Source organism: Psittacula echo (assembly GCF_963264785.1).
Source record: "Psittacula echo genome assembly, chromosome: 7".
Taxonomy (NCBI): Eukaryota; Metazoa; Chordata; class Aves; order Psittaciformes; family Psittacidae; genus Psittacula; species Psittacula echo.
In genome coordinates, this window is record NC_137740.1 from 50,536,532 (window position 1) to 50,560,565 (window position 24,034).

Below are 24,034 nucleotides of genomic sequence, written 5' to 3' on the forward strand. Positions count from 1 at the left end.
TGCTTCTTACTGAATTTGAGTGCCAGTATACTTACATAGTTCCAAACTGTGACTGGGGAGGTTACCTATAAACCAGGTGCCATTGGAGCTAGAGTGAGAGGCTGCATCTCTCACTTTGAGCTGAATCAGCAGGATGGATATTGAGGAAAGGAAACTCCTTTCTAACATGTTTCATCTCATGGACGATACTGCCCCACAAATGCTTTAGGTAGCTTGCTGTAGGTCAGAAAGCTGCATCAGTTGTGTTTGTGCACTCACAAAGAGATAGTGGTGTTTTTTTAGAAGCAAACTATTTGCTAATTTTAATGTAAAGTATTTTAAGTATATTTTATACATGTTAAAAGCATTGAAATAAAACAGAATTAAAACCCCACCTCTTTTCTTGTTCATGTGGATATACAGAGTAAATCTCTTGTGGCTTATCTTGCCTTTTTTCAGGAACTTTAATCAACATCTTCTTCAAAGAGCATGTAATATAGTTCGTGTTTCCTTTAGGCTGCCCGTATTTTCTCCAGCTAATTTCCCCTTAGTGGAATTTCATAATATTTCCTGGTTCTTGCAGCTTCTTCCTTCTAGTGTTTGTGTAGTATTTGGTGTCTTTATCTTGCCTTGCACATTGCTTGAAGTACTACAAAATAGCTGAGGAAAGAATGCCTGAATTCTTATTGTGGACATAGCTCTTACAAAAGAGAGTAGCTGGAAATGGAAATGAAATTGAATGGGAGGAGAACCTGCAAACAAGTGAGATTCATCTGGATGGCAGATGTAGTTGCAGCTGCTGTTTAAGCTGGTATCGGCCTGTTTTGAATCTGGGCAGTTTCAGATGCTATCCAGTCAAGTTGAAGTGCTGCCTTAAAATACATCTGTGGCCTATTCAGAGGAATATATTCAGTCATTCAAGGAAAGGAAATTTTTAATGAGTGAACGGAACCTGTTCCTATGGACTTAATCTTCCAGGGGCACTCTGCAGTTCTGTGGCTGAACCTTCACGGCTCTTGTATGGGTAAATCTAGGAACGGAGACACCCCTTGTCCGTGTCTATAAGTTTCCTGTTCCTTTCCATCAGTTTCACCTTGTCTTAATGCTGTCAAGAAACAGGAATCAAAAGCAACATATGCATGCAAAACCCAACCATAGGATTAGACAAATGAGTTCGGTAAAGGTGATGCCTCTCTGCAGACTGCAGCCTCTTCAGCATGCCAGAAAATGAGATTGCACTTGGTCAAGCTATTCTGCATTCCAGAGTTCAAAACCATTTGAATCAAGTCCTTCTAACTCCAGAAGGATAAAACCTTCAGATCCATTCTGGATTCTCATTGTGCAGTCTTTGCCATGAGGGGTTGAGCTGCCCACAACTGGAAATAAACTCTGGTTGTGCGTTTTGCAGCACTGGCCTTGGTTCCTGTCCAGAGCTGTCCAGAGGTAAGTGTTTTTGGAATGTCTGCCTTAACTATGCAGATCTCAAGTAAGGGCTTGCTGGTCATGGGGCATTTTGACAAAAGCTGGACAGCAAAATAGGATAGATCAAACTTGTTTTCTCTTTCAGGGTGAACCTATAGGTCCACAGAGTGTGGTATGCTGGAACTCTTAGGGATTCCTCTTGTCCTTCAGTGGTGACAGCAATACCATTTTTTAAATGGTACCTTACAAACCGTATTGTGTTTCTTGAAGATTTGTTAAATAAGTTACTGAGTTGCATCATGCACTAAGAGTTTTCAGAAGTTCAGAAGACGTTTTGGGTCATTAGTGATGTTTGCTTCCATATTCCTTGCCTTTAGAGATACTTGGCATTTCATGTTGGCAAGAAGTGAAGAGCGAAACTGTAGATGATCCATTTGTTTAATTAGCAGCTATAACCCTACAGTATTTATTGATTTCTCATACATGTAATAAGTACCTCCATTCAGGGAGTAGGATGTCAAGATTTGATCTAAAGTGATCGAAAGAGTAAAATTTGCAACAGGGGAGCTGCTGAATTATCTGTGCTGGTGTATGTACTCTGTGCTGCCTTCTCTCTTTGCAGAAACAGTGCCATGGGTTGTTGTGTGCCTGCTGTATCTGGAGGTGCTGTGCTCAGACAGCAGGAGAGAACAGAGGTTGAGCAGGGCGATGTGATGAGTTGAACAGTTTCTCTGCATTGCTTATTTTTACTCACATGCCTTTCTGACAGACAGCATGGAAACAACAGAGCATCTGGTTGTATACTAACCAGATTTGTTCCATGGGTGAGGAAGTTAGCTCGTGGGTAGATGGAAGTGTAGAGATGCACTTGCCAGAGAGAAAAGCTTGTTCTACACATAGTTTATTTACCTTCCCTGAGAAACAAGATGTTTGCAAAACTGAGTGACCTGAATTCATAGTGCTAAGTAATAGCACCTCTTGGTGGGGTAAGGACTACAAAACCTGTTCAGTCTGGAGGCCTGCCAAGGGAGAACTCTGACTGAAATGGGAGAGCTGGTAGTGTTGAGATAACGAAGTCTGCTCCAGTGATGTTCTCCTGGTGTTAGAGTCTTGGCTGCAGTGAAGAATGTGCATTTTTTATATGATTGGGTGGAAAAAGGCTTGTTTATCCTGGAGGGAGATGTCATAACAAGCACAGACTTCTGAGATGCTTTTATCTAGGGCTGCAGGGTTTCTCGGGCGTTCTCTGCCTTTGCAGTGTCAAACATCCCTTGGAATAATCACCTGGCCCTGGAAGCTTTATAATTAATGAAGCTGGAGAGGGTTTTTTTTTTATGTCTTTGAACTCATGCCTTCGATAACACTAAAGAATTTCTCACACATTTGCAGGGCTGAGGCAGACGTTTGTTTCCTGTTTGAAACAAAAATGTGGAACTTGACTTGCAGTACTTCTGTTGGGACCAGCCTAGCATCAAAAAAGTAGGAGGCTGTTGTGGGCTCTGTCTTTAGCGTGCTACACATGTTCTTCCATGGATGTGACAGTGCATTGGTCACTGTTTACTATGAGAGGTTAAATGAGTTTGTGCCTGTATGATGTGTGTAATCGCAGGTGCTTGGGTTCTGCAGTGCTTGAGGGGGGAGGAGGGAATACTGGAGATCTTACTAGGTAGGAGGTGAAAGTGTATAAACTGTTCTCTCTGCTCCCTTGGGATAATTCCCAACCCCCTCTCCTCAGCCTTTTGGAGATGGAAATAGAGCATGTGGGCTGAGAGAGAGACCTTGCAACAGGGAGTCTTCGAGAGGAGGAGCACAACTGCATTCATCCCGGTGTTGTACTGCAGAGAGGCTTTAGTATGGCTGCCCAATAGTTGTGCCTGTTTATATACGTGTAAGTGAACATCAAGTGTTTGGTTGCTTAAAGGGTGTTTGTAATTTGGTATCCTTGACTTTGTTATGTGGAAAAATTAGTTTTCTTTAGCTCTCAAACTCTGGGGTACGGCGTTACCCTCCTATTGTAAGAAGGTGACATGTTTGACTGTATCAGCTTGACCTGTAAACTGCTGAAATGTGTCCTCCTTGATGTGAAAAAGTGGGGTCTAAGAAAAAATAATTCTTCTGCTAGGCACCAGAATAAACCAGGGCTGTCTGTGCTTTTGGACAAGGCTTGCTTTAGCCTTCAAGGTCCCAGTCAATCAAAAAATCCCTAAGTCTTTCTTGCATCTGCATCTGTGCTGTTCAGCATGTGTTGCTGTCCAGGGAGCAGGTGCCTGCTGGGCTACAAGGCTTGTTAGTGTTCCTGCAGGGAGGAGCTGCTGCTGCTGCCAGGTATTGAGGGCAAAGACACTTAGCTGTTTGGGGAAGGACTTAAAACCTACTTTTATGTCACATATGGAGCCTCCTTGTCTCCAAGTACAAAAAGACCCTACAGCATTGCTGTACTCCTGGCATACTAGAGTAAGCTTTATTAGCTTATGCCTTGTGTTTGTACTTGCAACTTGTGTCTGCAGTAGCCTGCATCCTCAGTGAGAGTTCTGCTACTTGAATACAGCCCCAGGTACTCATCCAACTTAAAATGGAAACTCAATCCTGGGTGCTGGGGTAGAGGAAGTAAAGTAGGAGGGATGTAGAGGCAGTGAGCCTGCTGCAGATGGGCAGCCCTTCGCTATCGTGTGGAACATCTGCCACCCGATTGCTGAGGAGGAGGAGAGAAGTGTGGGAACAACCCACATACTTTCTGTGGAAAATACAGCAGCTTTGTGAAGAGGAATTTGTATCGTGTGGTCAATGAAACAGAATGCAAAAACATAACAGGTTTATTGTAAATTCAAGCTCAAACATAGTATCTCTTGGGTCATGCTAATATGGACATCTCAGTCGGTTACGAAAGCGTTGCTTGATCTTTTGACATGTACTTGTGGTGAGATTCTCTAGAAGACCACCTTTGCCTTGTGCATGTAGGGGTTTTCCAAGAGTACAGCACCAAGTGGGTTTTTACATGATAAGAATCTCACTCAGCCTGCTATTCCACATAACACCTTTGGTTTTTTAGTTGCAGTGTTGCATAGACAAGTTGGAGTAAGGAGTGATTTCTTTTGAGAACTTTATTCTCCACTTTACTGTCATTTTAGTAACGGAAACACCTATATGCTTGAGATATGATTATAGCACTAATATCACAGAAAAAGTGTTTACAGTTCACATACTCTAATATAAAAAGGTAAAAATGATTTTGTTTATTGTATTTAAGAGTCAGTGTAAAAAGTAATTTCGCAGTATTGCTTAAATTTGTAAGACAATGAAGTGCACAAGAAAACTTCATGTTGTATCTTCTTCCTAATGCTTCTCTCTCCTGGGCTGTATTTTGCAACCTGACTGAAGGTAGACAGAAACTTGGTTTAAATATCCTGAAGTTCCTTGTGTCCAATATTGCTGCTCAAAACCAGGGTGTACTTTCTTCATCCTGCCCCGTAACTAGGTGGATTCTTCTTGGAGTAGCCATTGTAAGACTTTTCTTATGGTCCATAACTTGGAAGCCAGCAACCACTGCTGGCACAGAATGACCTATGGCCAGACATTTGTTTTCTTCAAAGCGTTTGCCTGGGCAGTATTGCTGAAACATAGGTGAGGGTTTCATTTCATTTCTTCCTCTGCTGCTCCCTTCTTAACAGGATTTTCTGCTTCTTTGAACTTCTCAGCCCATGGTCTTGCAAAAGCCTGCAAGTGTTGTCCTGTATTCATTTGAAAGAACAGATCTGATTGCTCATTCTCTCAATCTTCTAAAGCTGTGTTGGTTTTGGGCATGTTGGAAAGGTTGGTTCATGCAGGTGGGTGAAAGAACAAGGAAGGGGTGTTACTGGCTCTCGACTTCGTATTTCAGGACGTGTGAATAAAAGCTGTGGTTGGCGTTCTCATGCACCATCACAAACACCTCTCTGCATCCTGAAGTGTTGCAGGTTCCCTCCCAGTAGCCTCTGCTCTGGGTGAGAGGGTAAGCGTTCTCAGCTTGAACTAGCACCTTTGCTATCCCATGCATTTTGAGTTTAAACTGAACATTGCGATTGGCTGGCAGCAAGCCGGAGAGCGGCTCCAGTATTTCATAGTCTTCCACCCACTTGCTGTAACTCCGAGGGAAAGCTGGCCACTTCACTTCACTGTTCAGGCAGGTGATGAGGTAGTTGAAGATGTAGTCATAATTGCCAGGGTCTGACTTCTTCCTGGCATAGATTTTCAGAACAAAGTTCCCCGCGTGGGGGAGATGGATCTTCAACTCAATCTGGTTCCCACGATGGATTTGCATGATGTGCCGCCTTCCCATATCCTCTGTCAGGCTGCTGCTATCACAGTGCAGCGAGGCCAAGACGCTTATGTCTTTGCCCAGGGTGAAGGTGACAGAACAGTGCCCATCGTTGGTGTGAATGATGGGGTCGGGGTGGGATGGCCTCAGGAACCCTTGCCGCTCTGTGAACCAGCTCGGTCCAACAGGCTGATGCAGGTCCTTTGGGAAGCGCATGGCCTTGTCCACAGACTTGCACTCTACCACGTACTCTAACACGCAGTTGTAGACATCTGAGGCTTTGGAGGACTTGGCAAAGATCTGCAGCTTGTGACTCCCTGTCTTCTGTGGGTAGAGATCCAGCTTCATTCCGTGTTTTTTCAAAGTCATTAAACCGTGTTCATCTGTTCCCTTCAGCTTAAATGTGAATAGTGTGGCAGAGCGGCAATCCACTGATACAGAGGCTTTTCCATTGACTATGAAATACAAAAGAAAAGAAACTGCATAGGAGTTTCAGTACATTTTTCCATGTGCCCCCTATTCTGGGTCCCGGTAAATTGCTGCTTCTCTAATAATGAAATAAAGAGCTGCAGTTGCCAGGTCCTAGGTTGTCAGCTGCCTGCTTAGGCCAGTGTCTCTCAAAAAGAATGAAGTGAAAAGTGGTATTTGTTTTAGAGATGTGCATTGATCCTATTTTGATATACACTATATTTGATATGCACTGTGGTGTCCTATAGAATAGTTAATATAGCTGAAAGTACTGTCAGCTTGTGTCCTCGAGAAGGGCTTAATTAGATGTGGTTAGTACCTAATTGCTAGCCTAGTAGCTGTTCCAAGAAGCTTCAGAGAAAAGTGCAGGAACCCTCCATTATGTAGGTAGGAGATAACCTACCTCCCTATGAGCCTGTTCCCAAACAGCTTGAAGACAACATGAAGTCCTAAAATGCTACTGCCTTCAAGTTTTAACTCTATGTTCGTAGCATTCATGACTTAGATATCTAGTTGGATTCCTGCAGCTCTCTTGAAACTAGGGAAGGGATCTTAAATATGGGCCCTGTAGTTCTATGGTGTTACCTGAATAGTTTTATGTGGAAAGGGCTGCTGTGGCCTTACTCAGGATGCTGAATAGAAGTGCCTCTTTGTGTTGTTCACTAATTCAAACTTATGGAACACTGTAAAAGGCTTTAATCTCATTTTTTGAAGCCAGAGTTGCTAATATATAATGGCAATACTCCTAATTTTACACCGCTGATGCTGGTTGATAGAGTAGTTCAGCTTCAGCTGCTGACTGAGGCTTTCTTTTAGACCCAGTGGCTACTCCAGATTTCCATAGCTTGAAGAACAATAACAACAGAAACCCAACCCCCCTAAAACCTCCAAAACCCAAATAAAACAAAACAAAGCTAATAAAACATACCCTCCTCTGCCCCAAGTGCTTTGAGTGCACTCTGCTTGCCAGAACCGAGATGGAAATGTAATGTGCTACATGCACAACAGAGTGTGGAGGATGCGGGGCTACATAAAGGAGGATGCTCTGCAGGTTCCCTCCCAGAGTGGTGTTACCTGTTTGGATGACAGCTGTCTCCGGGTGTGCTGTCAGCAGGCCCAACATGTAAAAGTTGCTGTTGTGCAGCATGTTGTTCTCAAAGTCTTTCAGCGTCAGGGCTGGTTTAAGAAGCTGCCAGTTGCTGTTGTCTGGGAAGTGATTGTTAATGAACAGAGCTGGGTGAGTCAGAAAATAAAACTCATTGTATCTGGAAGAAAGAAGAGATTAAAGGAAAATGAGTTATTATAAATAGTTAATTCTTCCCCTGCTCAGTGGTGGTGGTTTCAGCAGGAGCAAGTTGGAATGTTTTGGGCTGCCGAGAAACTGAGATTGGTGGGCTTGAAATTTCCTGGGCAGAGAAGGAACCTGAGCTTTGATCTTCCATTTCCAGGGCAAATGCTGAGCCTTTGGATAAAACCAGGGTGTTTGCACTACCCCCTGCAACCACGGGCTTCTGAAGAGAGAGGGAGGCACTGTTTGTTGTTTGAAGCACCCTCTCTCAGGCAGCTGAAGGCTATGAATTAAGTGATGGCTACTATCGTATAAACTGAGGATGTGATACACAAAACAAGGTCACTTTTAGCAGTTACGCAGTTTGTTGCTCAGGGCCACTGCCTTTCTACAGGTACATGCTCCATCCCTTGTATAGTCAGCCGCAATACTTTGCTCAGGGCTTTGGGTCTTGCTGTGAGACCTAATGTTTGTCACTGCTTGGTGGGCCAAACCCATCAGCTTTCATTCTGCCTTTGTGGTAGGTTTATATATTAACATAGAGGATGGTTCTTTACCTGAAGGTGAACTTGGTGAAAGAGTCATCAACAGCACCACTTCCCCAGGTGCTGTCGAGTAAATGCCACCTTCCATCGAGATAAACAGCATTCCAGGTATGGTCAGAGTCCCCTGTAAAAGTCTGTCCCATCTTATACCCATTCCCCTTAGAGTGTCCCGACAGCTTCATGCACTGGATTCCTGCAATACTAAAGGGAAACAGTAAGATGCAGCAGGAGACTTCTGTTTTAAACCTGTTGGTGTACTTTTGTGGAAGGACGAAAGGAGGGGCAAAGTCTACAGAACTTCAATCCTGTAGTCAAATGGACCAGCTCCATCAGCTCCTCAGGTGCCTCCTTGCAGCTGAGTCCTAAGGGAGTTAAGGATTTTATATGTCCAAGTGGCTTGTGTACTTCTCTTTGAGAACTCCAGCTTCTGCTCCTGGTGACAGACGCTGTGTTAAATGCCTAGGTTACTGCACTTGTTAATTCTTTGGAAAGCTGGGACCCTGTACTTTTCTTGTTGGCGGAATCTCTGCACTTTGTACAGCTTTCCTCTTACTGCCTTCCCATACCAGCCTGTCACCACATCGAGTCAGACAAGGTCTCCCCTTTACCACTGACATCATGTAAGGACTGTTTTTCTCGGCAGTGCTAGTGAATGGCTTCATATGGGGGGGGGGGGCATGCAAGAGTAACCCAAGGTAATGATGCCAAAGTGTTGGGTAGGGGCCGTTTGTTTTCTTGTAGTCTTTGCACAGGGACTTGGAGAGAGCATCCCACTGGAGGAAGGGGCTTTCCTTTTCCAGTTTTTGCATATTTGCTCTCTTTTTGCCTGATGCACCATCAATTCAGCGTTGTTAGAGGAGGATGACAAAGATGAAGTGTGCTTAATTGCTCTCTGCCTTGTTACTCAGTGGAATCCCTTTGAAGCTGTCCACAATTAGCCTGTGTAATTAGAAATTAAAAGTGCGCCTGTTCGTGCTTGTGTTCTCCCTGTGATGGCAGGCCTGGTGTTTGACACCCGCTAAGGTATCTTAGACCTCATGGGACTGTGGATACTGATTTAGTTTCCTTAAAGAGTGAGCTTGTGCTTGCCCAGGGTACAGATGATTGGTCTCTTTTGAAAGAAATATAATGAATACCTGTGTTGAAGTGTAAATAAGACTTAAATAAGCACCGTGTAATAAGCTATCTGCTGTTGATAGGATTCTATCATTGGTGTCTTATTTCAGCATTAATCTAAAACTGCTTTGCTTAGAGGATTGTCTTTCATTGACAGGTATTGACATTTTTCTTCTTCATTGAAAGGTACATTAAATGGAACAACTACCTAAAGTAATAAACCGTACATGCTTCAAGAGCAAGGCTGTCTGCATAATGTGGGTTTAACTCAGAGGAAAAGTGGTATTTATGGGGAAGATAATTAGCATGGTTGTGGAAGTCGAGGTCTGATAACAGATACTGGCAGTATCTGTTATCATTGCATCAGGTAATTGGCAGTGCAGCAGTGCTTGCAGGAAGGACTGCTTTCTTCACACAGATGATTCTGAGTTAAAGGGAAGGTGGCAACTTCAGCTTCTCATAGGATTTACTAAGCTCAAACCTGGATGTGTTTGTGCTACTTAGTTATTTGATACTCTTTACGAGTATAAAATTCTTATATTCTTTCCAAAATTCTTTAAGAAAGAGTATAAAAGGTAGCACCACTGCTGCAAAGGGTTGACTGAGAGCCAGCTGTGTAGACTGCAGAGAGAAGACAACCTACAGAGAGGAGAAACATGGCAGGACCCCATCCCTGCTGAAGATGGCCAGCAAAGATGAGGAGGGAGCGCTCAATCCAGCTCTCATAGAACGTGGGCTGTTCGTACTGTGAGCGAGGCAGTGCCTGTCACACGAGGTATTCAGAGTGAACGTGGCAAGCCTGGAAGGAATGCCATTGAGAAACCTGGTGCCACGGGTGGTCTGTAAAGTCCCTGCCAGCCGGCAGTCGCCTCTGAGCCAAATTCTAACGTGGAGCTGGGTGGTAACTGGAGCAACTCCACTGACAAGACTGGTGAGAGCTTGGATTTACATGATGTAACTGAGACTGGGATCCTGGGATCTTCAAGGAAGATTTGATCCTAAGAGTTTCCAAGGGGCCTAACAGGAGCTAAATACCAAATTCCCACTAATTTCATGGGGATTTGGAATCTAATCCTTCTAGGCTTCTCTAGACATTCGTGTTAGCTGGGATATTTGGTGAGAACATTAAGGGAGGAGTTCTGCCTTTCTTTCTCTCTGTACTCTCACAGTTAACATAAGCAAAGCAACAATAAGAGTTTGTTCTAAACATGCCGTAAAAGAGCAATCCTGTACTAGTTAAAAGAGTGATCATCTCTCTGTTGTCATGTAAATTACTTTATACATATAAATTAACCAGGAAAAGAAAAGATTGAGAATATCTCCAGAAATGCTTGAAGGGGCAATGTGATGGTAGCAGATAACCTAGATACAAGGTGGACTGGAACAACTGAGTTTAGAAACAGTTGGCAACATCTGTTTGGTACAGCAAGGAGGTTAAAAGCTAAGTTGCTTTTCTGCCCCCAAAAGAGTAGGGAAATAATCTGGATCTTACTATAGGTGTCATTGGAATTCAATGGCACCTTCTTCCCTTTGATTTCAGATTGACTTTGATGTTTTCATCTGAAAAGGCAAATCTGGCTTCTCAAGACGGAGACAGAATGGTTTATAATTGTGGTAGGTAGGTGTATGCTGTGCCTGAAAAGAAGGAAGGCTACTGACTGTAGTAAACAGGAAAAGCAAGAGGATATGAAACCTGGATAATTTGCGGACTAATTATGAATAAGGACATAGTGGGACTAAATCAGTGTCAGCAGTTGACCAGCATGAGTATTGGGGGAATTCCTGGTGACTGGTAAATTGAGTTAAGTTGCCTCAATGGGAGCTAGAAAAAAAGGGCACTTTAAAAGGCCTTTTTTCCTTAAAAACTTGGCTCTGAAAAACCTTTGCTCTTTGTCTCTTGCCTTTATGCCTAGACTCAGCATCAAACTTGAACAGTGCACAAGAAGCAGCAATGAGGAGATCCCCTTGCAAGAAAGTGTTGTCATCTTTGGTTATAATTTTGCAAGGAAAGGAGCTAAACATCTAGCTAATATTTGACAAAAGTGATAGGCTTGGATGACTGGGAGGTTTCCCAAATCACGAAATGCATAATCAACATGGAACTGCAGAATTAAGAGTAAATCAACAGAGCCTTTCAATAGGAAAAAATATCCGTGGAAAGATTTGTTAATGAATGAAACATATGCTTTTTAATGAACAGATGCAAATTTTTCCCACTTCTAAGTGCTAATAACTGTTCCATAAGATGCAGTTATAAATTCATACTTCATTACCCTATTTCTTTATGTTACTGTTTAGAAAGCAAGATGCAATATCGCGGGATATGTTATTGGTTGGAAGCATTCACCACTTTAGCGTCTGGAGTGGTATTTTTTTATAGATCTGTCCTTTTCCCTGTTTATTTTGTTTGTTTCATGGTGAAAACCTTCCCAAATTTTGTTGGATGTTGTGGAAAGCCAATTGTTACTTGCGCACGGCAGTTAGTAACTGGTCTTTCATTTTCCCAAAGCTATCTTGTACATGGCAGCTGCTCTGCTGAGAAGGTGCTCCCTAAGAGAGTCACCTTGCAAGCCCATGCCCTTAGGAAAGCACACCATTGCTTTCTGGTGTTAGGAAAACCCTTTCAATCTTGTGTCCCTGTGTCATCAGGTCCAGTTTTCTCCCCTTGGGCATCCCTTCTACATAAGGCTGGTCCCAAACTTGCCAAGCACCTTCATGGCCTTTGCTAATCTAAGCTAACTATTGCATACAGCTGTGAGAGGTGAGGTGCTGCTCCTTGCTGTGGTGCTCAAGGGTTGCCTTGCACAAGGGCCACCTCCTTCCTTTACTGGGATGGAGACAAGTGAGGGAGAAGGGATTTGTGCTCCATTTGCATACAAGGCACTGTGCTCCCCACTGAGGAAAGGGCTGCCTTTTCCATGAAATGGCTTTGTGATTGTAAATCCTGCTTTGTGGAGGAAACCCCACTGGATCCCCAGTGAAGTCAACACAGTTTTGTAGGCAGGATAATGGATTTTAGTCACTGAATGCCCATGTAGCTATAAAATGGAACTGCAATATTGGCCTCCAGGGTGATGGACCTTGAGATTGACAGCAGAAAACAGTGTGGTAAGTGTGAGATGGTGCTTTGGTAATGGAGGGGAGAAGGCATCTCCAGAAGGTTTTGGGGGAGCTCCTTTTGGGTCTGTGCTTACCACTTGCGTGGGAGCATGTTGGAGACAACACTCCTTCTTGTTTAAGTCTTGCCATGCTTTTAACCTTCACATACAGATATAAAAGGAAAAACACAGCTTCTTCTAACTGAATTAGCTCCGTGTTTTCATCTGCCATTATGTTAATGCAATGCGAAGCTCAGCAGATGGCACAAAGTAAATTATGCTGGGGAGGGAGGGTGGAGGGAGTGGAGGATGAGGCAAAATTGACCTTTCTAGGGCTTGCTGGTTTTCCACAGCATGGATCTGAAAGCTAAGGTTCTACGTCCTGCTTAGAGTCACATCAGTCAATGCAAAGGCAGTCAGAAGAGGCACAGAGATGACAATGAATATTAACTCTCCCTGGCATTGAATGTTTCCGAACTTAATTTACCTGCACATGTGTTCAAAGAGCCCAGCGTATCCCTCACAAATGCTCTTCCCCATCTGAAGCACATCTATGGGCTTGCTTGACAGCTGGCTTTTGTTATGGTAGCCCACTACGTCGTATTCTGCGGGAAGGAACACAGACAAAGGTTCATCCAAAAGCCTGAGGCAATGGAATTGATGGGTAGCGGGAGCCACACTTGGATTGCTTTTCATCTCCATGAGCACGAGTAAGGAGAAATGAGCCATGGCATGTGCTGCACAAGGATGCTGTTGATGGTGGCTGGGGGGAGAGGGACAAAGTCTTATCTCTCCTCACAGTTTGTTCTGAGCCTGGGCTGGGGTTCAGCAGTTGAATCCAAATCAGAGAAGAACTCTGCTTTTTTACAGAGGGTCTCCCCAGGGGTGGCCCTTCTGCAGGGGGATCTATCCTCTAAAGAGCTCCCGGTAAAAGCCAGAGTGCTGCGCATAAGGAGGAGCTGGACTCCTGTTACTGTCAAAGGAAGCCACCGAACATTTTGCACTCTTTACAAGCAATTTGTATTAAAAATACCTGGGAAGTAGCTCATCGAGAAATACCTGAAATGATTTGCTGCAAGTGAGTCATATCAATACCTGGAAGGGTAGGAAATCTTGGTTACTTTGAATGAATACAGAAAAGTGGCGCAGTGGGGTTCCTTCAGACAGAGCTTGAGGAACTGGCCTGGGAAGGTTGATTCAATACTGACCAACCTTGGCCATGTCCGTAACCTCTTAAAATATGAACATATTTTTCTGACAAAGCTCTAAGGAATGCTGCATCAGCTGATTCATCCTCCCTTTAATGCTGTGGAAGAGGCAAAGAAAGCTGGCAACATGCTGTATTTGTGCTTTGATGAAACACTGCGACTGCTTGGCTTGTATCTGAAGGGGTCAGGTGGCATCTGCCTGTGGGTCAGCCTTTGGGGCTGTAGGGAAGGGCTGGCTTCCTCCATTGAAGCTCTTCACTGGGCCACCAGCAAAGCTGCAGGGCACTCTGAGGGGTATGGAGGGATATCTGGCTGCGTGTGGCTCCGTATTCATGCTTGAAATGGTTGCTAACATTTCTTTTAGTGCTGCTGCATGGAGGTCTCAGTCCATCAGAGGCAGGGAGCTGAACTGGGTGGGAATTGATATCCAGAAAGCAGTGCTCTCACTTAAAATCCAACCAAGGTAAGAGTTTATATGATCAGTGCTCTTCTAGGATAGACACACTGAGGTTTTGCTCACCAATTTACATCCCTAGCGCTGTACTTATTTCCCATATATGTAAATGGGGGTCAGTCTCTGCAGGGATGAAGGAGAACCAGGGCTGAGATGGTGTCAGAAACCCTGTGAGGATTTTTGCAGCCTACCTGTCGGGGATCAGATGCCTCTCATGCATGTGTGTCAGGTAAATGGACCAGCTCAAAGCAGACCGTCTGCCCTGAGCAGGACCCAGCCCACACAGTGGCAGGCAGAAATGAGTTAATAGAGTAAAGGCTGAATGGTCACCGGTGCTGGGATGAGTCAAATGCTGGGTTTCAGGAAATCAGCAGTGAAATCAGCAGCCTGCGCAGTGCAGGAGAAGATTAAAGCTGCTCGGGATTGACCTGGCTATGCTAACCATGCAGCTGCTGGCAAAGCTCTGCTGATCTCAGTGGGTGTGAGATTAGGCCAGTGCTTCCCAAATTGCTCCACTGCTCTCTGTCAGGTGGCAGCTTCAGCCAGAGAACTGCACCTCACCAAAAGCCCATCAGGATGCTGAAGAGGTGAGGGGAGGAATAGCTGTGCTTTCCCCCTCCGTCCCCAGGAGTTAATGGGAAACAAACATTTTTGTGTATGTATATCACTGGGTGATTGCAGTTGTCATCAAGGTTGAACAAGTGCCCGTACAGGCAGGAATAGCAGTCACACAGGTGCCAGCATGTTTTACCAAGGCTGGCCTCTCCAGTGTGCTGCACTGACATGGGTGATGGATGTGTCAACAGGGTGAATGCAGTTAGGTACCAGCTAGAAACCGCACCACAGGATGTATCCACAAAACACAGGGGCAAAGCTGCAGCAGGACAGCCAAGAGACTGTCATAGAATCATGGAATGGTTTGCGTTGGAAAGGACCTTAAGGCTCATCTAGTTCATAGGGACTTTTATGGTTACACCTTTGCATGAGTTGGGTAGGAGTTACAGATTCATCTTGTGGAATGAAATCATTTACACAGAAAACCTTTTAGGGCCTAGGAGAGGGACTATGGAAACAGAGACGTGAGATACCTCTGTTGGATATATCAGGTGAGACAACCTCTGAATGCATTTCTGGATAAATACATACAGAAAACTTTCCTCCCTGCCACCCACCCGGTGAAGCTAACCCACAGGATGTATGGTAAACCACAATGGCAGTAGGCTGATAGCAACAGCCCTATTTTCTCAATTGAAGATCAAAACCTACCTATGTGATGGCATATCCACATCCATATGGCTCGGACTTTTTCCAGATCAGTGCGGGCTTGTTTAAGCAGGGCTTTAACCAGTTCTTCTACACTGTTCTTGACGTTTACCTGTTTGTGAGGAGGAATCAGTGCAAGATCATGGTGAAGAAATGGCTATGGTACAACTCCCTTCCTCCCCACTCACTTGTTCTTTTAAAGCTAGTGAGAACCCTCCTGCCGGGAGACTGCTCTAATTCGAGCTTCCTTAAAAATAGAAATACAAAGCTGTAGTTCCATGTTTGAGGAAGTATTTTTGGTCATAGTTTCCCTCCTAGAGTGGGATCTGTGTTGCTGATCTTTCCAAGGAAACGGTTTGGGACATTCCAAGGCACTTGCCGCAGTAGCTCAGACTAAGCTGGTGTTAGTGCTGATAGCTGGGTTTCAAGGATCATCCCCAGAGGGGAGCTGAGGGGGAGGACAGAGGCAAAAGTGAGACTTACTTTTAATGCGTAGGCATCCAGCTTCTCAAATTGCTGCAGATCTACTGGCATGGACTTCAGAGAGGATTTGTCCCATGGATATGCTGGGAAGAAATGAGTTGTCATTGTCTCGGGAAGGGAGGGAGGGGGTATTTTTCCTGGCTGTATGCTTGAATAAGTGGATGCTGTAGAGCTCCTGCCTGACCCGTGGAGGGATCCATCAGCAGGTGCTTAGGGAGCAGAGGACATGAGGGCATTTGCGGAAGGTCTCTGCCAGCTGCATGGAAAGCAGGAGCCATCCTGTCTAGTCTGGTGTAATTTGGGCAGTGTTGAAGCTGGAGGTGCCCCTGTGTCTTTGGCACTGTATGACAGCATAGAAAATCCCAGGATATTATATTTAGGAGACATAATGCAGAAACATCAGGGAAAATCTGCATGCTGAAAACCCTGGCAAAAATGTGGTCTTTCAAAAAAACCCACAAAAGAGCTGGTTTCTGCAGCAGTTTTGCTGATAGAGATGAGTATTTTGGATGGAAAAATTCTGCATGAATTCAAGCACATGAGAAATGTAACACAGGGAGGAGCTGGACTGAGACTGGTGTGTCTACCCCTCTGTCTGCATCTTTGCTGGCTCCAGGCTCCTAGTTCTACTTGGTGTGAACAAAGGGTTACTAACTTACCGTAGAATCATGGAGTGGTTTGTGTTGGAAGGGACCTTAAAGCTCATCCAGTTCCAACCCCCTGCCATGGGCAGGGGTGCCTTCCATTAGAGCAGGGTGCTCCAAGCCCTGTCCAACCTGGCCTTGGCTTGCCCTAACTGATCAGATAACACTGCTCCCTCTCATCAGCAGCCACCTGAGCAATGCTGCTGTAGCTCAGTGCACTGATGCCTCTCCTGGACCACTCTCTGCTCAGCCCTACCTTTTCTTCTGAGCTGGTAAGAGGAGGTTTAGGCTCTACAGAACTCTCTCCCCATCATGTGTTGTCAAAGGACTAAAGAGATTCTCCTAGCTATCTTCGTGGGGTTATTATTCCTCTGGAAAAAAGGATTTAAAAGAGATCACAAAGTGAAAATGCTGTTATGTGGCCCTGAGTGCTGAGAGAGGTGAATGAATGGTGCCATAGAGCTGCTATTTGCTGAGTGACAAAAAGTGAATTTCCTTGGCCTGTACACGGGCACAGAGGCTTTGGGTGGTTGCATGCTGCTTTGTTTATGACCCTTGATAAGTAAACAGGACGCCCCTCTGCTTCCTTGCTCAACGAGTGCTGATGGAAGCAAGATGCATGAGAGGCTCCGCTAGCCGCCCTATCCTAGCTGAAAAGCCAGCAGTACTCCCGAGATCTGTATTCATCACCCGCTCCTTCCCCATCACCACAAAACAGGGCTCTGTCCTACTGGGGAGGTTGCCAGAAGGTCTGTTCCTGACTTGTGAAGGTGTTCTGTTAACATAAGCCCTGCTCTTCTGATATACCCCAAGCTCTCCCCATCCACCGACCCAATGAACAGAGGGTTGGGAAATTGAATGCTAATCGTGGCAATATAAAGTAAATCCCTTGCCAGTGTGCTGCAGTCTAGGCTTGAGGCAGGGCAAGCCATGTTCCTAGGAGTGATGGGCTCCCTGTCTAGGGCTGCCCTGTGTTGTGCCCATTGTGTCAGTGGTGTGGGGACAGCCGAGTGTTACCGTGCAAGTCCTTTTTTCCTGGTGGCCGTGGGGCTTCAGTCCTTTGGAAACCTGGCACAGTAGAGAAGGGAATGGGAGATGAGCAGTTGTTGGCAAAGGGGAAAAGACAAACAGAAATAAGTGATTCTGTGGAGCAGGACTGGGTGGAAAAAGCTGAAATTGAGGCTTTTCTTTGCCTTGTTCTCTTGCGTTCGGGTATGGATGTCCACACGTTGCAGAGCGTGTGTGTGGAGGGGAGTGGGATGAAGCAAGCTGGCTGGGCCGCAGTGGGCTGTGTCCCCTCCCTGCAGTCCTGTGGCTCTGCAGAGGCCACATTCCCCAGCAGTCAGGCATCTCCTGTTCTAGCCAGAGGGCTGGGGATATCAAACCCCCCTGCCCACCACGCAGCCAAACCCCCGCAGGCATGGAAGAAGGGAGCGCCGAGCTCCAGAGCTGTCAGATGATCACCCTGCAGAGAGCTCTGCGGCAACTGCGGGATTGCTGAGGGATGCTGTGGGCCCCAGACTGTCACCACCTTCATTATCATAGGGCTGGAGGAGGACAAGAACCCCCCTGCCCTAGGAGAAGAAGGATTTTGTTCCTCAAACCCCAGGGTCGAGCAGCATCTGCCCTGCAGGGAGAGTGGGTACAGGGGTTGGCATCCTTTAAAGAGCTCAAGCCCCGTGGGGAGAAGGGACCCTGCCTCCTCCTGGGTGAGATACATGCTGTGGTAGAGCAGAGCCTCACCTTTGTTGTCCTGACCTCTCAGTCTGGGCAGCCTCCGGGGACCTGCAACACCCCAGCATGGTTAGTGCAATCACCCCAACACCCGCCCCGGGTGCTGCATCTCCTCAAGCTCCCGCGTTTCTTGCCTTCCCTACTTGTGCAAAGGGAAGGATAAGGCCCCTTTGCCCTCCCACCCTTGGCCTGCTTTGCTAGGGTGGAAACCCCAGGCTGTACCTTTTCCAAAGGAGAGTTTCTTGAAGAGCTGTGGGGTGGTGTCCTTGGGATGAATCTCCACTGTCATTTGGGTTCCTGCAAGAAATGATGGCAGACTCCCTAAGAAAGGCAAAACTAACCCAGACGTGGAGGAGAGGGGAAGAATTCCCTGCCAAGGCATCACAGGAGCTGACTCTAAAGTTGGTGATTGTGAAGGTATCAAAGCACTTGGGTTTCCAGGCAAAACAAAGCACCCATAAGATAAACTGTACGGTCTGAAAGCCTGTGGTCGCCTCTGGTGTAATTTGTAGCTCTCAAAAAACACAAGACAGCCCATAAGAGACTCACAGGTGACAAAGGGGATCATAAATAAAGCAGAGGTCCTCAGTGAGGATTATGTAGCAGCTTAAAAACCCCACCTTTATCACCATATTAAATAGCTATTGATGGAGATACGGTAATCAGAGACTTAATTTCTTTCATTGATTTTTCTTGGAATCAAACAAAAAATGGCTCAGAGCTATGAAAATGGTTTGACTTGTGATATTAAAATGCTTTGCAAGGGCCATTGCCTGTCAGAGGCAGAGTCCAGATCCAGGCTGGGGCTTGCACTCTGCATGCTGTGATGCTATAGAGCAACCTCACTGGAAACCTGGGGGTCTTGTGTTTAAAGCTTCACAGAGGGAAATACAAGGGAAAAAGTTTGGGATTGTCTTGTAGGAATTACCTGAACATATTGAAAGAGGCTACATTTTTTGGGGCAAGCATTTCAGAAGGCTTTGCAACCACCGAGGTTCCCTGGGGAACTCAGTGCACTCGTGGGCTCCCTGTTTCGGATCAGACAGAAGTTGCTTTGGAGACTGAAGGTCAAGATGTTAATGGGCCTTGGGGCTGCCATCCAACCACGTGTCACCTCCTCCAGTGTTATCAAAAGTCTCATGACATTTGTGGTTTTCCTTGAAAGCCAGCTCTGGGAACCAGCTAATTTGGGGTGGAATCTGCACTTTCAGCACAAAGTTTTTCCACAGCATTTAACTTCAGAAGAAGTTAAGCATCTCCTGTGATTATGTAGGAAGGTTCCATGCCCTTTAAGCCCCCAAAACAGAAGGCCAGAAACCTGTAAAAAAACCCCTTTTAAATTCTAGAGCTTGACTCTAAGTCTGTGATGCCTGCAGGTATCGGGATGGCAAGGCTAGAGCTGGCTACTGTATTTTGTCAGTTGATTCAAAGGTAAAATGAAGTTGCTTCTCAAAGGGATGCCTTTGTGCAAATGTATAATTCCCTTAGGATTTTTGTACTTTCAGGAGTTTTTTTTTTTTTGTTTCCCAAGATTAGTTTTGGGGTTTCTGGGTTTGTTGCCAACTTCCACTTTCTCCATTTTCCCCCATAAATTAAGATTCTATGTTTTCAAGAAACAAATTTAATGGCAAGGAATGCCACCTTCCAGTCAGCTTAAAAGGCATTGACTGAAAGATAAAAAACTGTAATTCCGTGGAAATTTTCCAAAGTACTACATCCATTGCTTTGAAAACTAATGCTATGAAATGCTTACTGCAATTTTTATGACTTATTTTACTGTTCCTAATCAAGATATCTTTCATAAAGAAACACTTGCTCTTCTCCTCATTCTCTGTGCTCCTTTGCCAGCAAGTGCCTTGGGATGCAGCTGGCCCGGCAATGCGCCTGTTCTAGTGCAGGGATGGCTCCTTGCAAGTCCTTATGAAAAGACTTCTGCAACTATCTCAAGCTATTCTGCCAATATTATATCTTCCAGCCCTTGCACCCTTCCATCAGCACTGGGATATCTGACGTTAGCAGCTGTATGTTCTTACCGTGCTTTCTGATTACATCTATTCTATGATAACGGGGTTGGTGGGAACCCTGGTGCTTTGGGATCCACCTCCATGCACTCACACTGAAAGACCTGAGGATTCTCCAGGGATTTTGGAACTTTTAATTCCTCAGGCTTAAGATCACAGAATTGTCAGGGTAGGGCTCTCCCCCTCTTTGGGGATGTTCTGAGGTTGGTTTATTACAGCAAAACTTGACAGGGAACTCACCGAAGCCCTGCTCTTACAAACTGGTACCCTTTGGGGCACCACTTACCTTCATTGGAGTATGAAGTAAGAGCTTGTGTCTGCTTGCAGGGCTCCTTGGAGACTTGACAGCCTGGTTGCACAAAGAAAAACATTTCAGTGCCTTGAAGACAGTGGAGGTGCCTGGTGTGGAAATTGATTAAATCTGTGCCTTCTCTCAGCAGCCAAGTAAGTAATGACACAAGAAGCTTGACCTTATTCTCCAGCTTTGATGCCCAATTGGTCGTGGTCCCGGGGTGCCTGGCCCCACTCCAGAGAGATGCTCCAGACTAGGGAAGGACTGGGGTGGGTGCTGCTGCTCAGGGTTGCAGGTTAGGCAATTTAGACCAGCAAGTCACTGTTTGAAGAGGTGGGTGGGAGAGAAGGGCAGCACGAGAAGGCTTGGAGGCTATGTGGTCCCTGAGCAGGAGCATTGTGGTTGTCATTATCTCATCCTTATCCTCACCTCTCCCCTCTGTGCTCTGGGAGCCTCTGACCATCTCAGCTATGCCAGCTAGCCCTGGGGTCCTTGGAGCAGAGGGAAGTGTGGGGATCTATGCAGTTGCAGGCAGCACAAATCCACTCCCCTGGGCTGCACTGACACGCCAGGGCAGGCAGCAGATGCCAGGGCTGGATGCTCCAGCCTTGCCGGTGGACAATGGCCAAGGTGATCCCTTGCTCTCTTCTCAAAGTGTCGTGGGATCACTGTCCTGTAAGCCACCAGAGACCAGAGCAAGGAGACCATAGCTCGTCCTGAAGGCTGATACCATGTGTACCTTGTGGCTGGGACAAGGATGGGGTTCTGTGGCACAATGCAGGGCTGCAGCCTGTTTGCCTCGGTGGGGCTGGGACGAGGCTTATGTCATCCAGTTTGTAAATACTGCGGCAGCACCAGCTGCTCCGTGGTGTCAGAGGCTTCATCAAGATGCTAACACAGCTGATTAAAGGGGAATTTATTAACCCCTGTGGTGCTAGAGGAGCAAAAGCTCTGCCTGCTCCTCCAGCATAGGAATTCCTTAGTAGTCCTTGCAGGGATTTAAACTGTGCCTAAGGTAGAGCTGCAAGGGCAGGTTTTCCATGTGCATACTAAATACTCTTGACATTAGTTCAGGGTGATAAAAGACTGATACCACTCTGTCATAATGGAGGCTTTGACTTGTGCTCTGCAGCTCTGGTTGCAGACCCTCTTGAGTGTGACAGAAGAGCATAGAGTGTTGAATATTTATCTGGTTCCCTGAGTGGAGGCTTTTGTTACCTGGTGTCTGAGGCTATCAGATTTGTAAAAAGACAAACCCAAAGGTGTATCTTGCCATGAAATGTCGCTTGCTCACAGCCTGTGAGAGCCATCCAGCCACCACTGATTTCAGAGGGGCTTTGATCAGGGCTCCTATTGAGCATAGCGCAGGGCACAGCCGTGGCTTTTATATGCTGCTACTGCTTGGCCTGTGGAAGCAAAGCTCCTGTTCAGTATCACTAGAATCCACTGGTACCATGAGAATTACCTTTGCTTTACCTGTGCCCTCTGTCTTTCTCTGCTAGACACCCCATTAGGCTTAGGCTACCAAGAAAGCAAGTCTGATGGTCTGATTCCCTTTACTGGGAGCTGCTCTGTCCCGTTGCATCGCAGTCCTGCAGCCTGGGGTAGCATCTTCAGATGTTCCTTCTGAACTGTTTCAGGGCAGATGGGTGAGGTATTGGCAGGTGAACACTCAAGACTAACAACCACATCATTCCTGGATAGCAATCACCTTGCCTTGCACTCAGCAAGGTGAGCAGGGGAGGTGGAGAAAGGATTGGTGAATAGATGCATTGAAAGGTTTCTTGCACACCCTAGACCCTGCTTAAGCTGTATGAGTGCTGGGGAAGACTCTGGAAGCTCTATCTGCAACCTGAGCAATTTAGGGCACTGAATTTACCCTGTCATCAGCTGACTGTGAAACACAAGAGCTCCGAGCACCTGAAGTAGGACTGAGCTGCATGGCTGCTTGCACAGGGCTCTGCAGCACCACCCATGTGCATCCTGACCATGGGGCAGAGGAGGGGATGCTTCCCAGGGTACAAGGCCTGATGCCCTCTGCCTGTCTCCATTGAAGCCCCTCAAAACTCTGTAAAGGTTGTTTCAAGCACCTTTATGTTCTAAGAGGCATGGCTGGGTGCTAAAAGCTTGCAGATGGGTTTTGTGTGCTGTGGTTAGTTTATCAGCAGAATGAGAAAACATCATACCATTAAGGTCTCTCCCCTGAGGTGGCTGAGATCTGCTGTTTCCATTTCCATCATCCTCCAAACCTATAAAACATAAAGGTGAGATCGGCAGGCTGTCCTCCTGCAGGGAGGTTCTGGCACTGCCTGGAGGCCAAGCACCTCCAAACCTTTCATGTAACCCATCATTCCAGCTGATCTACCAGGATTCCACCTTCCCTGTCTTGTCTGCAGCATTTGTTGCAGCCTCTGTTTCTAGAACAGGAAACACCAGGAGGAAGAAAGTGCAATAGTCTTGGTCTAAGTTGCTTTGATAGGGTTTGCTCTTCTTTGGGTACATGCTGCATGCTGTGTTAGATGAAGCATGAACATGAACCTCTGCGTTAGCTTTGCCTACCCTTGTTAGCCTGGAACTGATTGTCTGGAAACCTAGGTTTTCAACAAAGTTTTAGAGCAAGAGTGCTCCTTTTTCTCCTTTTATTTCTGTGGAGAGGGTCCCCCCACAGGGGCAGAGCACAGCCTTAGCTTTTTGGAATATCCCCTGGAGGGACAGGGACACTGTCTCAAACTGTAGCTATAAATGGCTCAGGGCAGTCATCCCTGGAGACAAAGCCTGGACGTGCTTCCAACAAAACAGCTTTGCCCCTGTACTCCAGCGTAGTAGGCACTGATCTGGGGTGAAACTGTGGAGCTCTCACCTTGTTCCCTTTGCACAGCCACAGAGGCTGTGGAGGCATCTCAGGGCATGGCAAAGCAAGGTGCAAACATGGTCCTTGGATTAGTATCTGTGTGTATGTCACCTCCTGCACCGTGGGTTCCATGCACAGAGTACAACATGCAGTGTTACACGAGCAAGGACTGTCCTGCATCAGGACCAGGGAAGGCTCACTGGGTTTCTATGGACAGAGCTTCAAGTCTAGGGCTTTGCAGCATGTCTGCAAAGGAAAAGAGGAGAAGGGTGGTGGGATTGGGGGAAGTCCAATGCATGCTCCAAAGCTGCTGCTTCACTTCACTGTCTGAGATACACACTGCCCTCCCCTCCCTGGCACCAAAGGGAGGTTACCTGTGCTTTGGTCGCTGTCTGTCGGCCTCTCCTTCTGCCCTTTCTGCTTGCTCGCTGCCTCCTCAGGGTGGACGATAAGCAGCAAATTGATGGTTACCGCGCTTGGATCTGTCTTAAAGTCCATGGTACCCATCAGAGCATGGCCAGGGTGCCGGTCCTGCGGCCGAGCTGCCGCTGCTGCGAGCTGCCCTGTTTATTTTCCACCCTTGGGGAAAGACGAGCGCGCTCCCCCCCGAGCCGCAGCACCGGCGGGCTGGCCCTGCCAACTGCACCATGAGAGCCCTGCCAAAGCCAACCCTAATGAAGAGGTTACTAGTCACCTTTGAAAGGAAATCACAGGAGGGATCCGTTTCCTAAAGCAGAGGAAAGAGCTGCGTTTCGGTGTGTGTGGGGGGGTTGTGTGTGTGTCTGGTTTCAGAGTGTGCCCCCAGCTCCCCCTCCCTTCTCGATGCCCTTTTTGGCTTTAAGCACTTGTCTGCACTCAAATCCCCCATCAGCAC

The 24,034-nt window shown here is 46.4% G+C and overlaps 1 protein-coding gene across 1 annotated transcript; it reads right to left on the reverse strand.

Moving 5' to 3' along the window:
- Positions 1-5,251: 5,251 nt before the first annotated feature.
- KY (kyphoscoliosis peptidase) lies at positions 5,252-23,667 on the reverse strand (the record flags this gene model as incomplete). The annotated part of the gene is made up of 11 exons (XM_080624032.1): positions 5,252-6,150; positions 7,238-7,428; positions 8,009-8,197; positions 12,698-12,815; positions 15,139-15,247; positions 15,619-15,701; positions 17,280-17,330; positions 18,006-18,047; positions 18,219-18,293; positions 20,304-20,366; positions 23,535-23,667. The coding sequence occupies 11 exons, from the start codon at positions 23,665-23,667 to the stop codon at positions 5,252-5,254; spliced, it is 1,953 nt and encodes a 650-aa protein (XP_080480158.1).
- Between the last annotated feature and the right edge of the window lie 367 nt (positions 23,668-24,034).